The sequence below is a fragment of the Podarcis muralis genome, chromosome 14 (genome assembly GCF_964188315.1).
Source record: "Podarcis muralis chromosome 14, rPodMur119.hap1.1, whole genome shotgun sequence".
Lineage (NCBI taxonomy): Eukaryota > Metazoa > Chordata > Lepidosauria > Squamata > Lacertidae > Podarcis > Podarcis muralis.
Genome location: NC_135668.1, coordinates 34,024,685 through 34,044,654, shown reverse-complemented (window position 1 = coordinate 34,044,654; position 19,970 = coordinate 34,024,685). Strand labels below are relative to the sequence as shown.

At 45.1% G+C, this 19,970-nt stretch overlaps 1 protein-coding gene across 1 annotated transcript; it reads right to left on the bottom strand.

Annotated features, from left to right (window-relative positions):
- Positions 1 to 5,028: 5,028 nt before the first annotated feature.
- Positions 5,029 to 15,298, bottom strand: TMEM114 (transmembrane protein 114). The gene is made up of 4 exons (XM_028706851.2): positions 14,633 to 15,298; positions 13,502 to 13,582; positions 8,445 to 8,582; positions 5,029 to 7,370 (listed from the first exon to the last, which is right to left on the bottom strand). The coding sequence occupies exons 1-4, from the start codon at positions 14,814 to 14,816 to the stop codon at positions 7,138 to 7,140; spliced, it is 636 nt and encodes a 211-aa protein (XP_028562684.1). The 5' UTR covers positions 14,817 to 15,298; the 3' UTR covers positions 5,029 to 7,137.
- Between the last annotated feature and the right edge of the window lie 4,672 nt (positions 15,299 to 19,970).

Genomic DNA, 19,970 nt, shown 5'->3' with positions numbered 1-19,970 from the left:
GTGAAACTGCAGCACTCGCTCCCACTGCAGGCATTGATGGCCATCAAACGGGCTGGCTTTGAAAGAGGTTACAAATTCATGGAGGAGAGGGCTATTGGTGGCTACTAGCCACGGTGGTTCTGCCCTGCCTCCATGGCTGGAGGCAGCAATGCTTATGAATGCCAATTGCTGGGAAGAACAGGAGGGGAGAGAGTCCTCTTGTGCTCAGATCCTGCTTGTGGGTTTCCCAATGGGGCATCTGGTTGGCCCCTGTGAGAACAGGATGCTGGACTAGATGGGCCATTGGCCTGATCCTGCGGGGCTCTTCCTGTGTTCTTATATTCTGCTGAAATCAATGTTAAATCCGTTGATTTTAATGGGCCTGCTCTAACTTACTTGGGTATCATCACCATCGTAGTATTTCAAAGCTTTGTAGTAGTAGTAGTAGTAATACAGTGGTACCTCGTTTTAAGTACTTAATTCATTCCGGAGGTCCGTTCTTAACCTGAAACTGTTCTTAACCTGAAGCACCACTTTAGCTAATGGGGCCTCCTGCTGCCGCTGCGCCGCCGGAGCACGATTTCTGTTCTCATCCTGAAGCAAAGTTCTTAACCTGAAGAACTATTTCTGGGTTAGCGGAGTGTGTAAACTGAAGTGTATGTAACCTGAAGCATATGTAACCCGAGGTACCACTGTAGTAGTAATAATAATAATAATAATAATAATAATAATAATAATAATAATAATAATAATTTATTTATACCTTGCCCATCTGGTTAAGTTTCCCCAGCCACTCTGGGCAGCTCCAAATTGAGTGTTAAAAACAATACAGCATTAAATATTAAAAACTTCCCTAAACAGGGCTGCCTTCAGATGTCTTTTAAAGATAAGATAGCTGCTTATTTCCTTCACATCTGAAGGGAGGGCGTTCCACAGGGCAGGCGCCACTACCGAGAATGCCCTCTGTCTGGTTCCCTGTAACCTCACTTCTCGCAATGAGGGAACTGCCAGAAGGCCCTCGATCTCAGTGTCCGGGCTGAACGATGGGGGTGGAGACTCTCCTTCAGGTATCTTTTATTAAGGGTACACCCCATCCTAGCACTGCTCCCCTTGATTCCAGTGGGGTCTGAGCAGGAGCTTCTGGTGCTTTCTGTCCACAGTTATCTAGCGATACTAAAATCTATGACTCTGGCCTTCGTCACGCGGTGGAGACCCTGTTAACTCCAGAGATCACAGTTCATTGTTATTTGTTGTGCAGTCAGGTACATTTCCAGAGGGATTTGAGGAGAACCAAGCCGAGCCCCCACGCTCCCCATTGGAGTAAGCATGCGCTTCTGCAAACGCTTCGCTCCCTCTCAGCCTTGCCTGGAGCTCCAAGTGCTCAGGCATGTGCTTTATCGGGAACTGCTGACAAGTGTTATGCTGTAAGAAGATTTCCAGAGTCCCTGTCATTTCCTCTGCAGGCTGCCACCCTGCCTTGTCCTCAGGGCTCTGTCTCGCTTCGTCAGAGTTTTCTCCTTGATGTAAAGCAGAGGTGCAATGGCCGGTGGTTCCGAGAGGATGGGGAGAAAATGACAGGAAGAGCACAGATTTCCGGATTGGCCGCCTCAGAGTTCCCTTCACATCATTCTTCCCTGAGGATGTGGAGGCAGGGAGGAGGGTTGAGCAGAGGCGTCCTGAACTTGACAACAGCACCTGGGGAGGATCTGCAGGAGGTAATGAGCCATCAAATCTACTAGAGCACCACTTTTTTTTTGTAGCCATGGTGGCTCTGCTCCACAATCACAGGTAGTTGTGCTTCTGAATGCCAGTGCTGCAAATCCAGGGAGGGGAAAGTTGCTCATCTGCTCAGGTCCTTCTTGTGGGTTTCTCAGAGGCTTTGGCTTGGCCACTGCAAGGGCCATCAGGCTCTTAAAGCCATAGCATTGTAGTGTTGTACCCCAAGGGTCTTCTGCTCCAACCCCCTGCAATGCAGGAATCACAGCTACATAATCCCTGTGAGATGGCCATCCAAACTCAGTTTAAGACCCTCCAATGAAGCAGAGGTCACCACCTTCTGAGGTGATTTGTTACTCTGTCAAACAGCTCTTGCTGTCAGAAAGTTCTTCCTGATGTTTAATCAGAATCTACTCTCCTTTCTTGTACAGTCATACCTCAGGTTGAAGTAGCTTCATGTTAAGTATTTTTGGGTTGCGCTCCGTGTGTTACTTCCAGGTTTCGCCACTCACGGATGTGCAGACGGTCAAAATGACGTCACACGCTTGTGTGGTGTTATGTACTGAAGTTCTCACCCTGGGCCAGCAGGGGGATACTGTAGTTATGCAAATAAGGGATCGAAAGTGACGTTCAGCGATTTTAGAAAATTGTTACAGTTACATTGTACTGGAGCTCTATATAAGCAGGCTGACTGAACCCTTCAGTTCAGTTCAGTTCTGTCCTGGCCTGTGAATAAACAAGAGCTGTTTGAAGAATCACTGTGTCATCTGATATGTTCACCCACAACTTAACATGCGGAAACGGTAAATTGTGACCCAAGCACACGCAGACATGCGGACACAGGTTGCGTTCACTTCAGGATGCGAACGGAGCTCCTGAACGGATCCCGTTCGCATCCAGAGGTACCACTGTACTTTGAATCCATTGGTTCGGATTCTACCCCCTGGAGCAGCAGAAAACAAGCCTGGGCCATCTTCCATGTGGCAGCCCTTCAGATATTTCAAGTTGCCTCTCATTCCACTTCTCAGTCTTCTCTTCTCTAACCTAAACATACCTTATGCTCTCATGTCCTTAAATGAAAATAAAAACTGTGAATGCATATTGTGGGGGGGGGGGAGTAGGGGGGCATTCTCTACCTAGAAAGCAAGCCGTCAGTTGGCTACTTGGCTCAGTTGTCATGTACTCTGACTGAAAAGTTTAGCCTCGCTGGCATTTTAGGTATCTCATGTTTTGACTCCAGGAACTTTGGCTTTGTTATGTGTCTGTGCAAACCGATAACTTCCGCAGTGAGGGTAGCAGTCAGAAAATTGACTCACTTTGCGATTAAAGGGGAATACCTAATTTGTGCTTTCTCCTTGCCGATTCACTCAGCTTGGAAAAATCCTCATCCTGCTCCTTGAAGTCCCTTTTAAAAAAAAAAAAATCAACTTTTCTCTATCTCCCCTGTGTTAAAATCTAGATTGCATTCTCCCTGGAGCAGAGACCTGCCCTCTTGCATGTGCAGCTTGAAAAACTCAGCTTTTTCTGCCCCAGAATTGGTGTTTGCAGCTGGTGCATGGTACGTGAGTGTTTTTACTGTTTAGCACAGATCACGCAGCCCGGGTGTTGAGCATGCTTGTCAGGGGGCTTCCAAAGCTGGCTGCTGCCTTTCTAGCCTTCCTCCAGGCAGGCCTAAATATTATTTTAATGCATTTCTCTTTTCATAATTAACTTTCATCTTCGTACAATGCCAGCCAAGCTGGCGATCATGGCAATAAAAGGATGATTATGCAAACGCTTCCCCACTGTGCTGGTGCAGCCAGTTCCAAAGTGCTGGAGGAAGACCTAGCTGCTGCGCAGTGCGGAGCCATTTATTTGCTCTGCACCCTGCGTGCGAACGAGACAATATTGCCTTTTAAATATTTGAGGAGGCCAGGTTGCCTGGGAAAAGGAAGGTAATTCTTCAGGAAGCAGATGTGGGTGTCCCAGGGTCCCTGTCGTCGGCAGAATTATGCTGAGCTTCAGGGGGCAGGTGGAGAGAGAGAGAGACACTACTGACACTGAAATATTGTTACAGGAAACCCAGCTTAGCTTCTCCCTCCCTCCCTCTTTCTCTGTCTCCTGTGCTTAAAGGAGGAGGAGGAAATTTTGAAATAAAAATTAAAAAGTACAACTGAATTTATTTAAAGAAATTAGTGGGTGGCGCTGTGGGTTAACTCCACAGAGCCTAGGACTTGCTGATCAGAAGGTCGGCGGTTCAAATCCCCGCGACGGGGTGAGCTCCCATTGCTTGGCCCCTGCTCCTGCCAACCTAGCAGTTCGAAAGCACGTCAAAGTGCAAGTAGATAAATAGGTATCGTTCTGGCAGGAAGGTAAACGGCGTTTGCTGCGCTGCTCTGGTTCGCCAGAAGCGGCTTAGTCATGCTGGTCACATGACCCGGAAGCTGTATGCCGGCTCCCTCGGCCAGTAAAGCGAGATGGGAGCCAAACCCCAGAGTCGGTCATGACTGGACCTAATGGTCAGGGGTCCCCTTTACCCTAGAGTTTACACTTTTTTAAAAAAACCAAAAAGCACACACACATGGGTGGAGGAAAGCATGGAAATGGAAACCACAAATTTCCTTCACTATCTGTGGAGGTCTTAGACTGAATAAGACAGCTGAAATGCACTTGACTGCAGAATCTAGAACCTGTGGTTCTCGAGGGCCAGAGGTTCCCCATCCCTGCACTGGAGCAACTGGGTTCCAGAGACAAAAGGGACGCAATCCGCATCTTCCTGGGGTTTGAGAATGCCTCCAATCAATGGCACAGGGGGTTGAAAAAGCCACCAATCATAGGAGAGCATGCAAATATAAGGGTTCCTGCATCTGCCTTCCTGCCTCTCACCTTTCTGCTTCACCTGGGAATCTGAGCCCTTGGGTGTCTGAGTCTTAAGGCCTAAGAACTTAAGATGAACCTGGTTAATGGCCCATCTAGTCCAGAGTCATGTTCTCACAGTGGCCAGTCACATAGACAATCTAGTCTGGAGTCTGCTACTTGTGACAGACTTTGATTTACAGTAGGAGCTGTTTGACAGCAGAACAGGCTACATTGGAAGGTGATGGGCTCTCCTTCATTGGAGGTTTTTAAACAGAGGCTGTTGGCTACCTATCAAGGATTCTTTCGCTGTGGTTCCTACATTGCAGGGGGTTGCACTAGATGAGGCTTGGGGATCCCTCCAACTCTACAATTCTGTGATTCGACAAAGATGAACACACACATGCATCAGAACAAAGAGACATTCACAGACCAGTGATATTCCAGGCCTAATTGAATATAGAGTTGGCCCAACATACTTTGGAGAATCTAGCCAGATTTCTTACATCATGTTTTATTTATTTGTAGATTTAGAAACCACGTCACAAGCCAAAAGCCACCAAAGTGGGGTAGTACAAGATAAAACACAAAAGACTGCAGACTCGGTGAACTAAAAGAAATTAAGGCCATTGCTATAGTTGTACAAGTAATTTCCCGTAAAATGACTGGGTCACATTACGGTAAAGCTTTCTTAAACAAACAAAAAAGCCTGCTCCCTTGTGCATACTAAACACACCTCTGGGACAATGTCTTTTCTGAAGAAGGCAGGCCTCTAGATGACTGGGTCCCAAGTTGTTTTAAATGCAAAAAGAAAACCTTGAATCACGCCCAGTAGGATATTGGCAGGCAGTGTGCAACAAACTCAGCAGAGGTGTTACACAGCGTCAATGGGATGTCCTAGGCAACTACCTAGCTGCTGTATTCTGCAGCTTCCGGACTAAGCCCAAGGGAAGCCTCACATTACTGCATTGCAGTAATCTAGTCTTGAGGTTGTGGATGCCAGGACCACAGTGACTACGCTACCTCGGTCCAGGAATGGCCTTAGCTGTCTTGCCAACTGAAGCTGATAAATATGGCACCCTCTCTTTTTCCTTCTCAGCTATTCAGTTTCTCACTCCTGCCACGAGATGTCAGCAAAGACCACAGTTCTTCTTTCAGAGCTATTTCTGGTGTGGAAACCAACTTGAAAGCATGTTGCCACCCCTTCTCTATAGTATTGGCAGGTGTCCTGTGTGCAGCAGGATTTCTTTGCAGGATACACCAGGGCTGGCACAGGCAGCTACACACAAACTCACACATACACCTCTCTTTGAAGAGAAGCAGCACCTCTGCCAAAGCAGATGTCTTGCACGCAGCAGTATTTCTTTGTAGGATATAACCAGTGCTCAGTTCATCAAGAATATACAGACCTTTGCCCTTTGAAGGTAGAATGTTTGTGAGCATTCTTTGATGTCACAAGGACTTGGGAGGCACCTGCAGATGTTGGGCAGTACAGATGTACAAAGGGGGGCTTGCAAGTAAATGTTGCAGTTCATCTCCTTTCACAAAGGAGAGCTTACATTCAGTGTTCCAATAAACCAACCATCCCACCTTGGCCTCCCATTCTATTTTCTTCTTTTCTTTTCAAACTGTCACTCTAAATTCTGTGGCCATTCAACATGTTCTACTCTCGCTGCATTGTTGTTGTTTTCCAGTGGGTTTCCCCCAAAAGCTTTGGGGGCTTAAAAAAAAATGTATTTCTGCAACTCTCAAAGTTCCATCAAACATGTGGGTCATTTCTGCTTGTTCCCTTGTGGTCCCATTTTTGCTACGTTTCTGCCAGTGCTCACCATCTGACTTTGCTGTTAGAAGCAATTTTCTATAACTGTGTTTTTATCTACATCTGATCTATTCGTGGAAACCATTCTGCCCGCAGGAATTGCTTCTGCTTGCAGAATTTAGAGACATTTAATACACAGATATATAACCTAGTGGTGGGTAGGCACCTGTTCTGTAGGAGTACAGATTTCTGATTATCTCAAACCCAAACTAGGTTATTCCCCCTCACCTTGGGAGGAAGGTGATCAAGGCCTTTGTTCATCTTCAGTCTACCAGAGAAGCTCAGCATGTGAAGATGTCTGAGCTGGTTGATCCAAGCTCAGACCGCATGGCTCTTACAAGCCTTTTTGTGCTGGCGGAAGAGGGGACTATTTTGGAACTTAAAAGGGCATGTTTTAAAGGTCTAACAACCTATATTTCCACTCTTCATTTTGCTGCATGTTTTGTGGTTTTAAATCTCTGCAGGGATTCTCTCACCAAACCTGGATCTTGGCATCCAGGAATTTTCCTTTTCATACATCATATTTTATTTCCTCGCCACTGACAAAAGGAGCCTAGATCTGCACAAGACCCTCTTTCCAGAAGGCCACTCATCTGCTAACCAAAATTATAAGCGCATGGAAGAAAAAAGGCCCAGGGGAGAGCAAGACAAGCCATCCTTTGACTTAAAAGTCACTCACTTTTAAGTGCCAGCAGGTGGCTCAAAATAAGAAAGAGAAAGTAGGGAGAGATGGAAACCTGGTGGTGTCAAAACCAACTGACCCGGATGGGCTGTGGTGTTTGATAACCTCATATGGTGCAATCCTGCCTTTGCTTCATATCCACCATCCTGGCCATCAGGAGGAAAGCTAGCCCAGTGAGGACCTCAGTAGCCAAGGAAAGCCAGGCAAAGGCCAGAGACCAGCCAAACCGGATGTTGATAATGTCCAGAAGGTTCTTCTTTCCCAGGAGGAGAATGGCTTCCCTGAAGCCTGCAGCAAAGTAGGTGATGTAGATGCTGAGCCCGGCCAGTGTGATGAGAGCTGAAAGAGAGACGAGCTGTGAAGGAGTCTGAAGAGGGGAACCTTTTCCAGTCTGGGGACCATATTCCATTCAGGGCAACTTTCTAGGGTGGGTGGAGCTAGAGGCAAAAGTGGGTGGGGCAATGAAAGCTGCTTTTACCTTTATAAAGTTAATAACAACAACAACAACAACAACAATAATAATAATAATAATAATAATTTATTTATACCCCATCCATCTGGCTGGGCGACTCCCAACAGAATATTAAAAACACAATAAAACATCAAATATTAAAAACTTCCCTAAACAGGGTTGCCTTGAGATGTCTTCTAAAAGTCAGATAGTTGTTTATTTGCTTGACATCTGATGGGAGGGCTTCCATGGGCAGGCGCCACTACCGAGAAGGCCCTCTGCCTGGTTCCCTGCAACCTCACTTCTCGCAGGGAGGGAACCCCCAGAAGGCCCTCGGCACTGGATCTCAGTGTCCAGGCTAAACGATGGAGGTGGAGACGCTCCTTCAGGTATACCAGGCCGAGGCCGTTTAGGGCTTTAAAGGTCAGCACCAACACTTTGAATTGTGCTCAGAAACGTACTGGGAGCCAACGTAGGTATTTCAGGACTGGTGTTATATGGTCTCTGCCTGCTATTTAAGAGTAAAGGGCAGTACTAGAGTGAGGGTAGACACTACCTTTTATTCATAAAGAGCAAGAAGAAGATTTATCTCTGATCTCAGTGCTGCAGTGCTTGGTGCTGAGATTGGAGATAAAAGATCCACCCAACTGTCCTTCAGCGATTCTATCTAGAGAGCAGCCAGAGGGATATTTTATGTGCCAATCAGGGAGATAAATCATTCTGCCTGCTCTTTAGATATTGCCCTCTAAAGAGCAGATCGAGAGCTTTATCTCCTGATCAGATCAAGAGATAAAATCTGGGGGCTGGCAAGTCTGGGACCTGTCAGGCCATATTCAGTCTGCAGGCCATGGTGCATGGGGAAGGTTACCTTGCCTTCAGCTTCTGTGGAATTAAGGATAGTCTAAAATGCAAGGAATTGTTTCCCACCCCACTCCCAAATCCATAGCAGCTCCATGGCTTACCTCCAAGGAGAAAGAGGAGGCCAGTGAACATAAGGAGGAAGTAAGCCTGTGCAAGGATACTGATGAAGCCCGTCATTGCTCCAAAGATCAACAAGATGAGGCTAAGAGGTAGCAGGATCACAACTGCCCCATGCATATCTGGAGGGAAACAAAATCCATCAATCACACTTGCCAAGTACTGTCCTTACACATATGGCTATTGCCACTTTTTGCAAGGATCTCAAAGGACCTAATTTAACAGCGTGGTATGAAAGTTTTTGTCACGTAGCCCTTGAAGAGAAACTTACATGTAAACTAAGAACAGCTAGTTGCAGAGACACATTTGTTGGAGACAGTAATCCTGATTGCTTATACAAATGTTTCAGACAACAAAATGAAAGTCCCTTTGTTGTACTCCAACATAAGGATTTCTTAATTGTTTTCTCTTTTTCTTACTTTAAATACTGTATCTCTGCATTTATTTATTTTTTTAAATCTGAGGAATCTCCACTTAGAAGCTTCTTGGCATTTTCTTTTCTGACTTTGTTCACTTGGTTACAGTCTAGATTTTGTAATGCCCTTTTCTCCATTGTTCTCATTTCAACAAGAAACCACCTAATTTGCAGTTCGAGAGCCTATATGTGAACCAAAGGGCAGCTCTCCTTCCAAATTCATGCTTCTCCAATTTTGCAATACAAAAAAATGTATTAGTCGGTCCAAAAACCACATTTATTAGGAGAAATTTGAAGTGAAATGATAAAGAATTTTCATGAATTTCCCCCCTTAGCAAGTTGCCGTGGAAATATGGAGAAATGAATTTAAGGTGGGGGGAAATGAGAAACTGAAACTGACATATTTGTCAATCCCTGGTGGTAAGAGAACAATTTGTAAAGAAAAGACAAAATCCATCTGGGCTGGAGCTCCCCTATCCACACAGACGCCAGGCCACAATCCATCTGTCCATCTTTAGAGGTGTCATAAGATGCCTGGTTTTCATAAGTATCATGGTGGCTGCAATCTGAAGTCCCACTGAGCTGTGCTTCCTTCTGAATAAACATGTTTTGGATGAGAGAATGGGTACCTTGTCTCCCAGCTGTGCTTGTTTGTGATTTGTTCTTTGCTGTAAGTGACCCTTCCTGCTCTTGCCTGTTTTCTCTTTTCCTGTCTTTTTTGTCTTTTTTCATGTGCAATGGGCTAATGGATAACTGGAAATTCCTCAGAGGCCTCTGGTGCCTCCTAGGAGCTACTGCTCGGTTGTTTGCTTTCTTCCTGTTCAATCAGCTTTCTGTGCTTCTCTGATGACCTTTCCTGCCAGCTATCTTGCCACCAGCTGAATAAACAGAGAGGTGTAGAATACTTTCCTAGGCCTTTCTAATTCCCTCTTTTGTCTTCTGCCCTGGGCGTCCTGGGCCTCAAGTAAGCCTGGGAGAGACAATCAAATCAGTTTGTGTTTAAAGGTGAGTCTACGTTGGGTTGTAGCCAACTCAGACCCCACCTGCAGCAGTACATCTAAAGCTTCTCCATTTCCCTGGCCAGGAGATGGAAGGAGCAATGAATGAAAAGGTGGAGAAAGATTTGAGGTATTTTGAGGGGAGAGGGAGGAAAGGCTTGCAGCTGGGAATTCAGGACTCTGCATGGTAAAGTGAGAAGCTGTGGGGGCTTAAGGGTTTTTGTGAAGGTCCCAGGCATTTTCGTCGCAACTGGAGACTATGGTTATCACCCTAAAATGTTGTCAATGAACATGCTGGGTTTGAATTAAGAAGACTAGAGTCTGCCTTGCTGTTTGAAAAAAAAGAAGAGTAGAAGAGTAGATTTTCATCCTTGTAAGTGAGTGGCTGGATTCTGAGTTCCACTTTGTTTCTCTTCAGTACTAATTGCCCATGCACTGAAAACCTGGCTTCCCTCTTGGTCTTTTATAGCTACTATGGAAACCAATAAATAACAAAAACTCAAGAGTTGGTAATGAATGCTATTATACTAATTCACAGAACTGTTAGAGGTGCTTGCCTTAGTACATTGGTGCAACTGGCCAAAACAAGAGGTTCTGCTGTGATTTCCTCCCACCTATCACTGATTCCAGCTCTTCTACAAGGGATGATGAAAAATGTGGCTTTTCATAACAATGGATAAATGATGCAAGAAAGAGAGACTGCAGTGGGCAGCTTACTCAGGAACACATTTCATCTTATTGCAACAGGCCCAGCTTAGGCATGAGGAGATTTTTGACTAGCATATTAGAACTGTGAACCTGGAGCTGACTTCCAAACCTCATTTCCACATCATTATAGGAAGAGCTTGCAGCAATTACCATAAGCTGCAACTTAGTTCTTATATAGTTAAATTATGGAATTTGCTCCCACGAACGGTCAAGGTGGCCACCAACTTGGACAGCTTTTGAAAAGGGTTAGATGAATTTGGCAACTAGGCTTTAAGGATATGTTCTATCTATCTCCTCTGTCAGAGGCAGTAGGCCTCTCAATGCCAGTTTCTGGGGAGCACAAGTAGGGAGAGCACTGTTGTACTCAAATTCTGCTTGGGGGATTTATCTAGTGCGTAGTGTTTGGTGGGCCCTTGACTTGATCCAACAGGAGTCCTCTTAGGTTATTGTTCTCCACTAGCAGATAGGTTGACCCACTCCAAGGCAGCCATCTTGCTTGCTAGCAGAATGACCATATGGATATATAGCCGGAAAGACTGGCTACAGCTAAATGGGTAGGTGAGCTCACAGTTGCTTGCCTTTGCATTTTCACATTTATCCTTGATTCTGGTAAGCATGTTATTTATAGTCTTTTATATAGTAATCTTTTGTGCTCTTCCCCGTCCATTCAATGCTCCTAACCCTTCTTTTAGATTTTTTTTTAGTTTCTTTTAGATTCTTATATTCCTTTAGCTATATCTTCTGTTTTAATACTTTTTAGCTTTCCAAAACGTTTTACAGATTATAAATGATTGTACCCCCACCCTACTTGTACTAGTCTATGAACATAATAAAGATTTGATTGATTGATTGATTGATTGATTGACTGGTAAGCATGCTGACTTTTGCTCCTTGGTTCTAGAGATAGGCCTGAGTCCAAACAGACCCTGAATGTTGTGGCCCCATTCCTGGATGGTAAAATTAGGTAGAATATTTTGCTCATAAGAGCATAGGAAAAGCTCTGCAGCTAGGTTAGGCCAAAGGCTCTTGTAGTCCAGCATCGTGTTTTCACAATGGCAAACAGATGCCCATGGGAAGCAGGAACTCAGTGAAACAGCATCAATCTCCCCACTTGTGATTCCCAGAAACTGGAATTTAGGTGCACAATATCTCTGGAAGTGAAGGTAGAACACAGCCATCATGGCTAGCAGCCACGGATAGCCATATCCTGCATAACATTGTCTAATCTCTGGTAAAAAGCCTCACTGCCTCATCTTGTAGGAGAAAATCACATAGTTGATACACTGTGTGAAGAAGTGTTTTCTTTTGTTTGTCTTGAATCTTAATTTTGGGGTAGGAGGGAATGCATACCATTTTTCCCCTCTCCAAATGCCCCAGAGAGAACACCATTCAGGGACATTACAAGTAAGGGGGATGGCAGCCCCCATAACTGGAAAGGAGTGGGTCCAGTCTGTCAATATTGCATGTGTACATTCGTAAGTGGGTATATGGGGTGTTAGGGAAAAGGTAGAACCTCTGGAAGGCGACACGTCATGCTCCGTCTGGGGTAGTTTGTCCACCTTTGGTCACCACCTTGCTCTCAGTCTTCACCTGTGGCTCCTAGAAGCTGTCAGCATGCAACAGCAGTAACACCACATGAAATGCCTTCGACTGGCCAGCTAAACCAGCTGAGGGCAGCCAATGGGTCTCAAACCCTGGGTAAACTAGAGTCTTTCCTTGCATGCAAAGACAGGCTCTGGTAGATTGAGCGGACACGACCGATTGTGGGTCCAACGGTCAATAAGGTGTTTTCTGCACATGCTGTAGACTAGAGGGAAGTGAGGGGCAGATGTGGCTTATCAACCTGGGAAGCTCTGGGAAGGTGGCCCATCGAGGAGAAGAAAAACTCTGATCCTAAACCTCTGCTGCCTTGTGGGATATCTTTGGGAGAAGAAAGGGCTAAGGAATAAACCCTACACTAATCCGGAGTGGAGTCCCTAAGGCAGTTGGGATAGCGCCATGTACAACTCCTTCCAGCAACTCCTGCAGCCAAGCTGGTACCACACATATTGCTCTGCTTTCCTTTCGACCACATCAATGAGGCCAAGAGGTCTTGTCATCTAGTGTCAGGGACTGGGCAGAAGAGGAATGGTGGAGACCACCTCCCCATGCTGACCCCTCCAGAGAGGAGGAAGAGGAAGACAGTATATATTGACAACAGGGGTTTGAGAGAGGTCACAGCTCAGAGGCAGATGAGGAGAAAAGCTGGGAAATCATGGGAGAGCCAGAACAACACCCAGCTGACTCGTCATTAGAAAGCATTCTAGGCCCTCCATCTCCCAAAACCTGGTGAGCCTTAAAAGTAGGAGAACAAAGAACTCAAAGACATAGGTACATAGCAGCACTCGTAGAGGAGATGATGAGAATGACAAATGAGGAAGTTGAAGAGATGAGGAGGTGGAGATTCACTTGGGACAACGCCATTATCCAAGAGGCTAGGTTCTCTAACCTCTTTCTGTAAAGATTGAAATAAAAAAGGTCTGTAAGATACTTTCCCTTGTCTTTATACTTTCCTAGGCAACCAGCCAGGAGCTGCTGACAGCATCCTAACATCTGGGCAGCCCAAGACCTCCGTACACCTGTCCAGGCTTGAGCCCCACAGAGGTCAATTTGGTGCTGCTAACACAGCAGTTTGACTTCACCCCAGAGGCGCACTCCATTGTCTCTTGAGACAGATGGATGCCGACAACAACAAAAACATTTGTATGTCTATTTCATCCTATTTCCACATTAATCTGGGATTTTTTTAGGTACTATTTTTTATTTAAAGACATACTCAGATATCACATGTATATAAATACTTGTTTTATATCAACATATGCATTTCTGAACACATTTTATCCTAAAATATGAATTTTGGTACATTTTTTAAGCCACTTACTTAAGAGTTGCTTGTGTGATGTGGTGATATTTGATATGTCAGGGTTAAAGGGGTTTACCAAATGGAAACAGGTCCTATTAACTGGAAGAGAAAGAAAAGAAAGGGAAAGACCATGAAACATTTATTCAGAATTCAATAGATCATTTCTTACTACAAATTTTCCATTTCACCACCGTTGATTAATCAACCTGAAGGATCAAGTTGATTAATCTGGTTGCTAAACCAAGTAGAACATGCAGCTCCACTTCCTATTGACGCAACCTCCCAGCACAGGACAGTTCTATGAGACTGGTCTTTAACAATTGCTTGACTGCAGCAGTCAAATCCATGGATTTCAACATGGATAGCATTTATGCCTTTCAGAACTCCACCCTGGAGGCTTAGCCCCTTAATCCTAACCATCACTAACTAATTTGCCAGCACTCATCCTTTATTTACCAATGTAGTGATCTGCAACCAGCAGGTTTAGAATAAGGACTCCTTCTGGGAATGTCCTGTCTCTCCAATGCTTGTTTCCTTTCCTTTCACCTATAAAGAGTGTCAAGGTAGGGAAGTGGTTTGAGTTCTGGTCTAGGACCTGGGAGGCCAGGATTCAAATATCCACCCAACCATGCAGCTCACTGGGTGATCTTGGGCCAGTCACTATCACTTAGCCTAATCTACTTCACAGGGGTGTTGTGATGATGAAACAGAGCGGGGAGATCTATACACCACCTTGAGCTCCTTGGAGGAAAGGTAGGATATGACTAAAGCATGGTTGGAAAATAAAATAAGCCCATGCACCAGCCATGGGGTGGGATACCTTGTGAGACAGTTGGTGGGATGGGGTCTGCCCAGCCAGCCAATTAAAGGAAGTGAGTATTTCCCTTTAGGAAGAGACTTTTCCCAAAAAGCCCAACATGTCAGTGGGCCATGGCTCAGAAGTGGATCACCTGCTTTGCAGAACATCCCATGCTTAATCCCTGGCATTTCCAGGTAGACTCCCTGCCTGAAACCCTGGAGAGCCACTGCCAGTCAGTGTAAACAGTACAGAGCTCTAGGTGGGCCAATGTTCTGACTCGGTCTAAGGCACTTTCCTGTGCGCCTAACCATTTCCCAGCAAAGCTCAAGAGGAAACCAGGGGTTACTTACCTTGGCACGTCCTCCAGAGCCCTGAATGGGAGCTCAGGCTGTCTGTGCGGTTGAGGAGCTTCTGCAGCTTAGAAGCATCAATAAGGTACCAAAAGTCAGTGCTGATAGCCACCAGCAGGAAGCTGAAACTGACCACGCCAGCCAAGGCTGCCAAGAGGGAGACGGCGTTCAGTGTGACTTTCATGGCAATTTTCTTCTGGCTGCCACCTGCTGCCTTGGTCCTAAGACTGAAAGAACTGAACCACTGTTTTCATCCCTTGATCACAAGCTGGTCCTCTGGATATGATTCTCTGGTTGCCCAACAGATGAATTGCAGTCCAAATGGTGGTAATAACAGCCTGGTGGTCAGGAAAATCCATACATAATTAAACCCTGCCTCCAATCTGTCCCTCTCTCCCTTTATTTACTCTGTCTTTTCCTCCCAGCATGGAAAGTCATAGCCAGTTGGTTCCGCTTTTGAATAAGAGATACTTATAACAGTCGTTGGCCCCCCTTCTTTGCACTTCACCCAGTCACCCTCCAAATGAGTAAACATGCACAGCGCATGGTTGAAGAAGCCCACTCTAGCCCGTCAAAGTACCAAATGGCTTCTTGTTCAGGCAATAATTGATAAACAGCTTTTTTCTCCTGGATACAAGAAAGGAGGAGGAGGAGAAGGACGTCAGTGATCAGCACCACAGACAGTACCCAGGGAGCAATGAGTAAATCCAGCTCTTTTAAGCTGCAGGGAGGTTGCAAGAAGGAATTTGCAACAAGGGAATAGGGTGACCTGCAAAGAGATGGTCAGGGCATATCCACACATGATCTCCAAAGGACTCTCCTTTGTATTTCTTGGGTGTATAATTAGATGTTAGAGAATAGAAAGATCAATCTGTACTTTTCATTGAAAAAAAGTCTCTCTCTGATGCTTCCCATCCCATCTTAATGGCATTCCAAAATGTGCACATTATTATATTATGTCAGAAACTTAAAGGCATCTTCAGTGCCATGTGTGAAAAGTCATTCTGTACTATGCTGTTCTTCAGGTCTACAGCTTAGATATTATTGCTTGTACCCCCTAATAATGTATGGGTTGTCCGTGGTAGTGCACAGATTGTTTCAGTGCAGGAGATTATATGCCAACTTGCTGAGAAGTGCCTTGCATGGCCACGGTGTGAGAGCCTGGAGAGGCATGACCAGCTCAGCCAGAATAAACTGGTCAGGAGACTGAGGTAGATTTATTAATGGGATTATTCAATATGAGGAAGTTGTATAAATTCACTTCATGGGAGCAACACACATGAAACGATACAGGTGTCGTAATAAGGGAGTCACAGTTTTGTTTAAAGTCTGAAACAACTTAGCCTCAGACAGACTAGAGCAGGCTGTTACAAAGCAGCTCTGAACCATCCTGGCTGCTGTTTTGAACCCGAGGTTCAGGGCAATCCTGGCTGCCTGTTTGGATAGGTTGCTGCTACATTTATGGCATAAGTTGGCTCCTCTTGGACTGTGAATGCTGTACACCCTTCCATCCTACACTCAGGCTGTATATGTGTGTAAATAAAACCATATGTCATAAAGACACCATAGTTTCTGTTGCGCCTCATTCCAAGAGCAACACAAACCCTGGTAAAGTGCAAAGACCATGGGATCTCACACCACTCAGAGAGTGGGGCAGCCTGTAACAATAGGTTACCACCCTTTTTCTCAAAAGAACTCAAAGCATTGTTGTTGTTGTTTTCAATCACTTGCTTATTCAAATAACTGAAGCACTTGTCGTGAGAGAAGATGGCACCAAATAGCTAATTTCAATTTCTGTGCCATCACTGGCACTCAGAACCAGCCCTATCATTGAGCAAAGTGAGGCAATTGCCTCAGGCAGTGGATGCTGGGAGGCAGCAGTGGCTGGATCCTTTTCTTGTAGGCAGTGGTTGCCGGTGCCCACTGGGACATGAAGGGTAGAAGGCAGGGAGCTCAAGAGTAGGATTAGCGGCTGGGATTACTGCCTCTGACAGTGGATGTAAGACATAGGGTTCACAGTCATGAGCTGGCTGAGGCTTGACCATTGTGTGGTTCAACACAAGCAACCACAATGGCTGCTACTGAGATCAATTGGCTTACCATCCAAGTTCTCTGACTCAGCTGAGTGGTGAGTCAGGTGCTTGATGGCACTTCTAATCAGCTTCTAAGACATTCAAGATGTCTTCAGCAGAGACTGTTTCAACCTGTGCTTGTGAAACAGAAGTCAGAGCAAGACCTGAAGTCAGAACAGGATTTGTTGCACATATGTCTTCTCTGATAACCAGATGCACCTACAAATCCCTCATGGCCAGAGAGTTAAGGGCAATGACCAGAACTTCAGGATGAAACTACATCTTACGTTATGCTTCTTAACATGGAATATCACATCTGATTCTGCCTAAAGATGTGAGGGCAGCAGCAAAAGCATCTGAGGTACTATATTTAATCATTTGGGACTGTAGCTCAGTGGTAGAGCATCTGCTTTGCATACAGAAAGTCCCAAGTTCAATCCCTGGCATCCCCAGGTACAGCTGGGAGAGACTTCCTGACTGAAACCCTGGGGAGCTGCTGCCAGTCAGTGTGGACAATACTGAGCAAGATAAACCGATGGTCTGACTCAGTAGAAGGCAGCTTCCTATGTTCCTGTAATTACATTTCTGCCTTTTTCCCAGTGAGCTCAAGGTGGCAAAAAAATATTGAAAGGACCAGTGAAAACAGTTAAGAAGAAAAATATTTAAAAACAGGTCTGAAAAGGGTACAGTGAAGCCACCTGCCTGATGTAAATAGGCGGGGAGTTCCTAAGAGCAGATACTGCCACACTAAAACAGTTTTCATAACGAAGATTGATTTCTCACGAGCTCAGACTAGCAGAAGATTTTAAAAGATTACCCACCACAAACTTACAAACAGAAAACAGAGCACTGTACCTGAGAGAGGAGAGAGAGGAAGTCTTGGAACACATACTACAGGTTGCCATACCCTCCAACTTCCATATCTGAGTGGAGTTTTTATTCTGTGGTACTAGTCTGTTGCTGGGGAATCCCTTCATTGACAAGTTCCTGAATGTCAGGTGTTTGCTCCACTGGTTAAATAAATATATACTTAGTGGGAGAAAACAAGTGTTCTGTGATATGCTGTCAACAAAACAAACCTTCTCAGCCTAGATAATGTTGGCAGGGCCAGTCTTAATGCTATTCAGAATGTGGCAGCTGCCTCAGGGAGCAGAAAATAGGGGGCGATAGGGGCAGCTCCCCAGCTGTTCCACCTGAGACACCTTCTGCTGGAAGGCAAAGATATGCATGCCATGCACCTGTCCTGCCGCCCTTTGCATCCCATGATTAGCCACCTGCCCTCAGGTGCAGTGGAGGACATGATCCCATTTGCTAGTATTCACACATGATTTGCTAGTATTGGCATGTGATGAGAACATAAGAAGAGACCTACTGGATCAGTTCCAGCATCCTGTTCTCACAATGACCAGCCTGATGCCCAAAAGGGAAACCTGTAAGCAGAACCTGAGCACAAGAACAACTCTTTCTTCCTGCAGATTCCAGCAAGTGGTATTCAGAAGTATGACTGCCTATGACCTAGCAGCCATTATTGGTCTTCTCCTCTTCCATGAATCTGTCCAATCCTCTTTTAAAGCCATCCAAGTTGGTGGCCATCACTGCCTCCTGTGGAAGCAAGTTCCATAGTTTAACTATATGCTGTGTGAATAAGAACTTTCTTTTATCTGTCCTGATTTCTCCAGCAGAAAAATGTCTTGGGCTGGCTCTGCCATTTGGTGCACATCATGCACATAAAATATATGAGGGGGAGCAAGCTTGAGCCCAGTGGCGTAGCATGGGTTGTCAGCATCCGGGGCAAGGCAAGTAATTTGCGCCCCCTAACCCGTGGATTTTAGCACTCGGGACAGAGAGCTGCAAGTGCGAGCGCCCCCCCAGATGTTGCGCCCGGTGCGGCCGGCCCCCCCTGCACCCCCCACACTACGCCACTGCTTGAGCCATATTGCATTTGCCCATCACATATCCGTCAATGAGCACAGGAATGTAGAAAGCAGCCTTATCAGACTATGGGGTCAGCTACAATGGGCAGGAAGGTTTTGGACAGGAATCTTTATTTTCATCTTAGAATAAGAGTGATGGCTGAAAGATGCTGTTCCTGGCAATCTTGACATTATTAGCTGTTAGATTATGTGATTGTTTTCCATGCTTTTAACTGTTTTAAAATTTATTTTTAATTGTATTGCTTTTTTACTGATGTATTCACTGTCTTGGAAGGGTGGGATATAAATTTAATAGTAAATAAAATAGAGCAGACCCATCAAAATCAATTAATGTGACTAATTTATGTCAATTGATTTCAATGGGTCTTCTCTGGGTATGTCTTAATTGGATGTGACTGTAAGGCTGCTGTTCTTGGGTGATTATGTGGATGAACACTGTTAGTATATTTGTTTCATTTTAATGGCTTTTATTGCATATTGCATTTTGCATGTTATTGTCACAGAAAATCATGTCATGATTCCTCAAAGCAATAAATTAATTGAATTGTAATCCTACCAGATTAGTTATGGTATCTGGCCAGAATTCAGTACTCTGAGAATATCAGTTTTTATTTTATTACAAATATCTATCCCTGTGCAATCCTTTACATATCTATTCACAAGCAAGACCCACTGTACTTAATAGGAGCCCCACTGAATTCAGTTGACTTATTTCAATTGGGTTTTTCAGTAGGCAGGTAAAAGATTGCACAGGGACTAGAATCTTTTTTAAATGAAAATTTATATTATAGGAGCACCAATTTCTCTTCCAGGTACCAGATCTTTTTACTTGCACGGTACAATCAGAAGTACAAGGATGAATTTGATATTATTGTCTGATTGCAACTATTTTGATTTTACTTGAAAAGCTGCCTTGGAAGGAGTTGTATCCTTAAAGACAGGATATAGATGAGCTAAACAAATAAATTCTCAGAAAGTAACTCCACGTTTTAATAAGGAACATTTTTTGTGGTTTTTGAACTGGGAAAAAGGTGGTGTGGAGGGGCGGGGGGTGAATAAAAAGGGCAGAGATCTGCCATACTGGCCCAGCAGGGCTAACATCTGGAATATTTTCCCCATCGTCTCTGCCCCGGGCCGGTCTGAAATGAGTTTGGTCCTTGCAGACGGAGACCGTTGCCATAGGAACTCTGGCGCGCGGGAGGGGTGACAGCAGTAAGTCAAACAGGGGCTCGTTACCGCGGCAACAGAGGGAAGCAGGAGTCGGTTGGGCTGACAACGCATCAGTTAAGCTAGGTGGGCGGGCCGCTGCTACGGGAAACAGCGCGGCGGAAG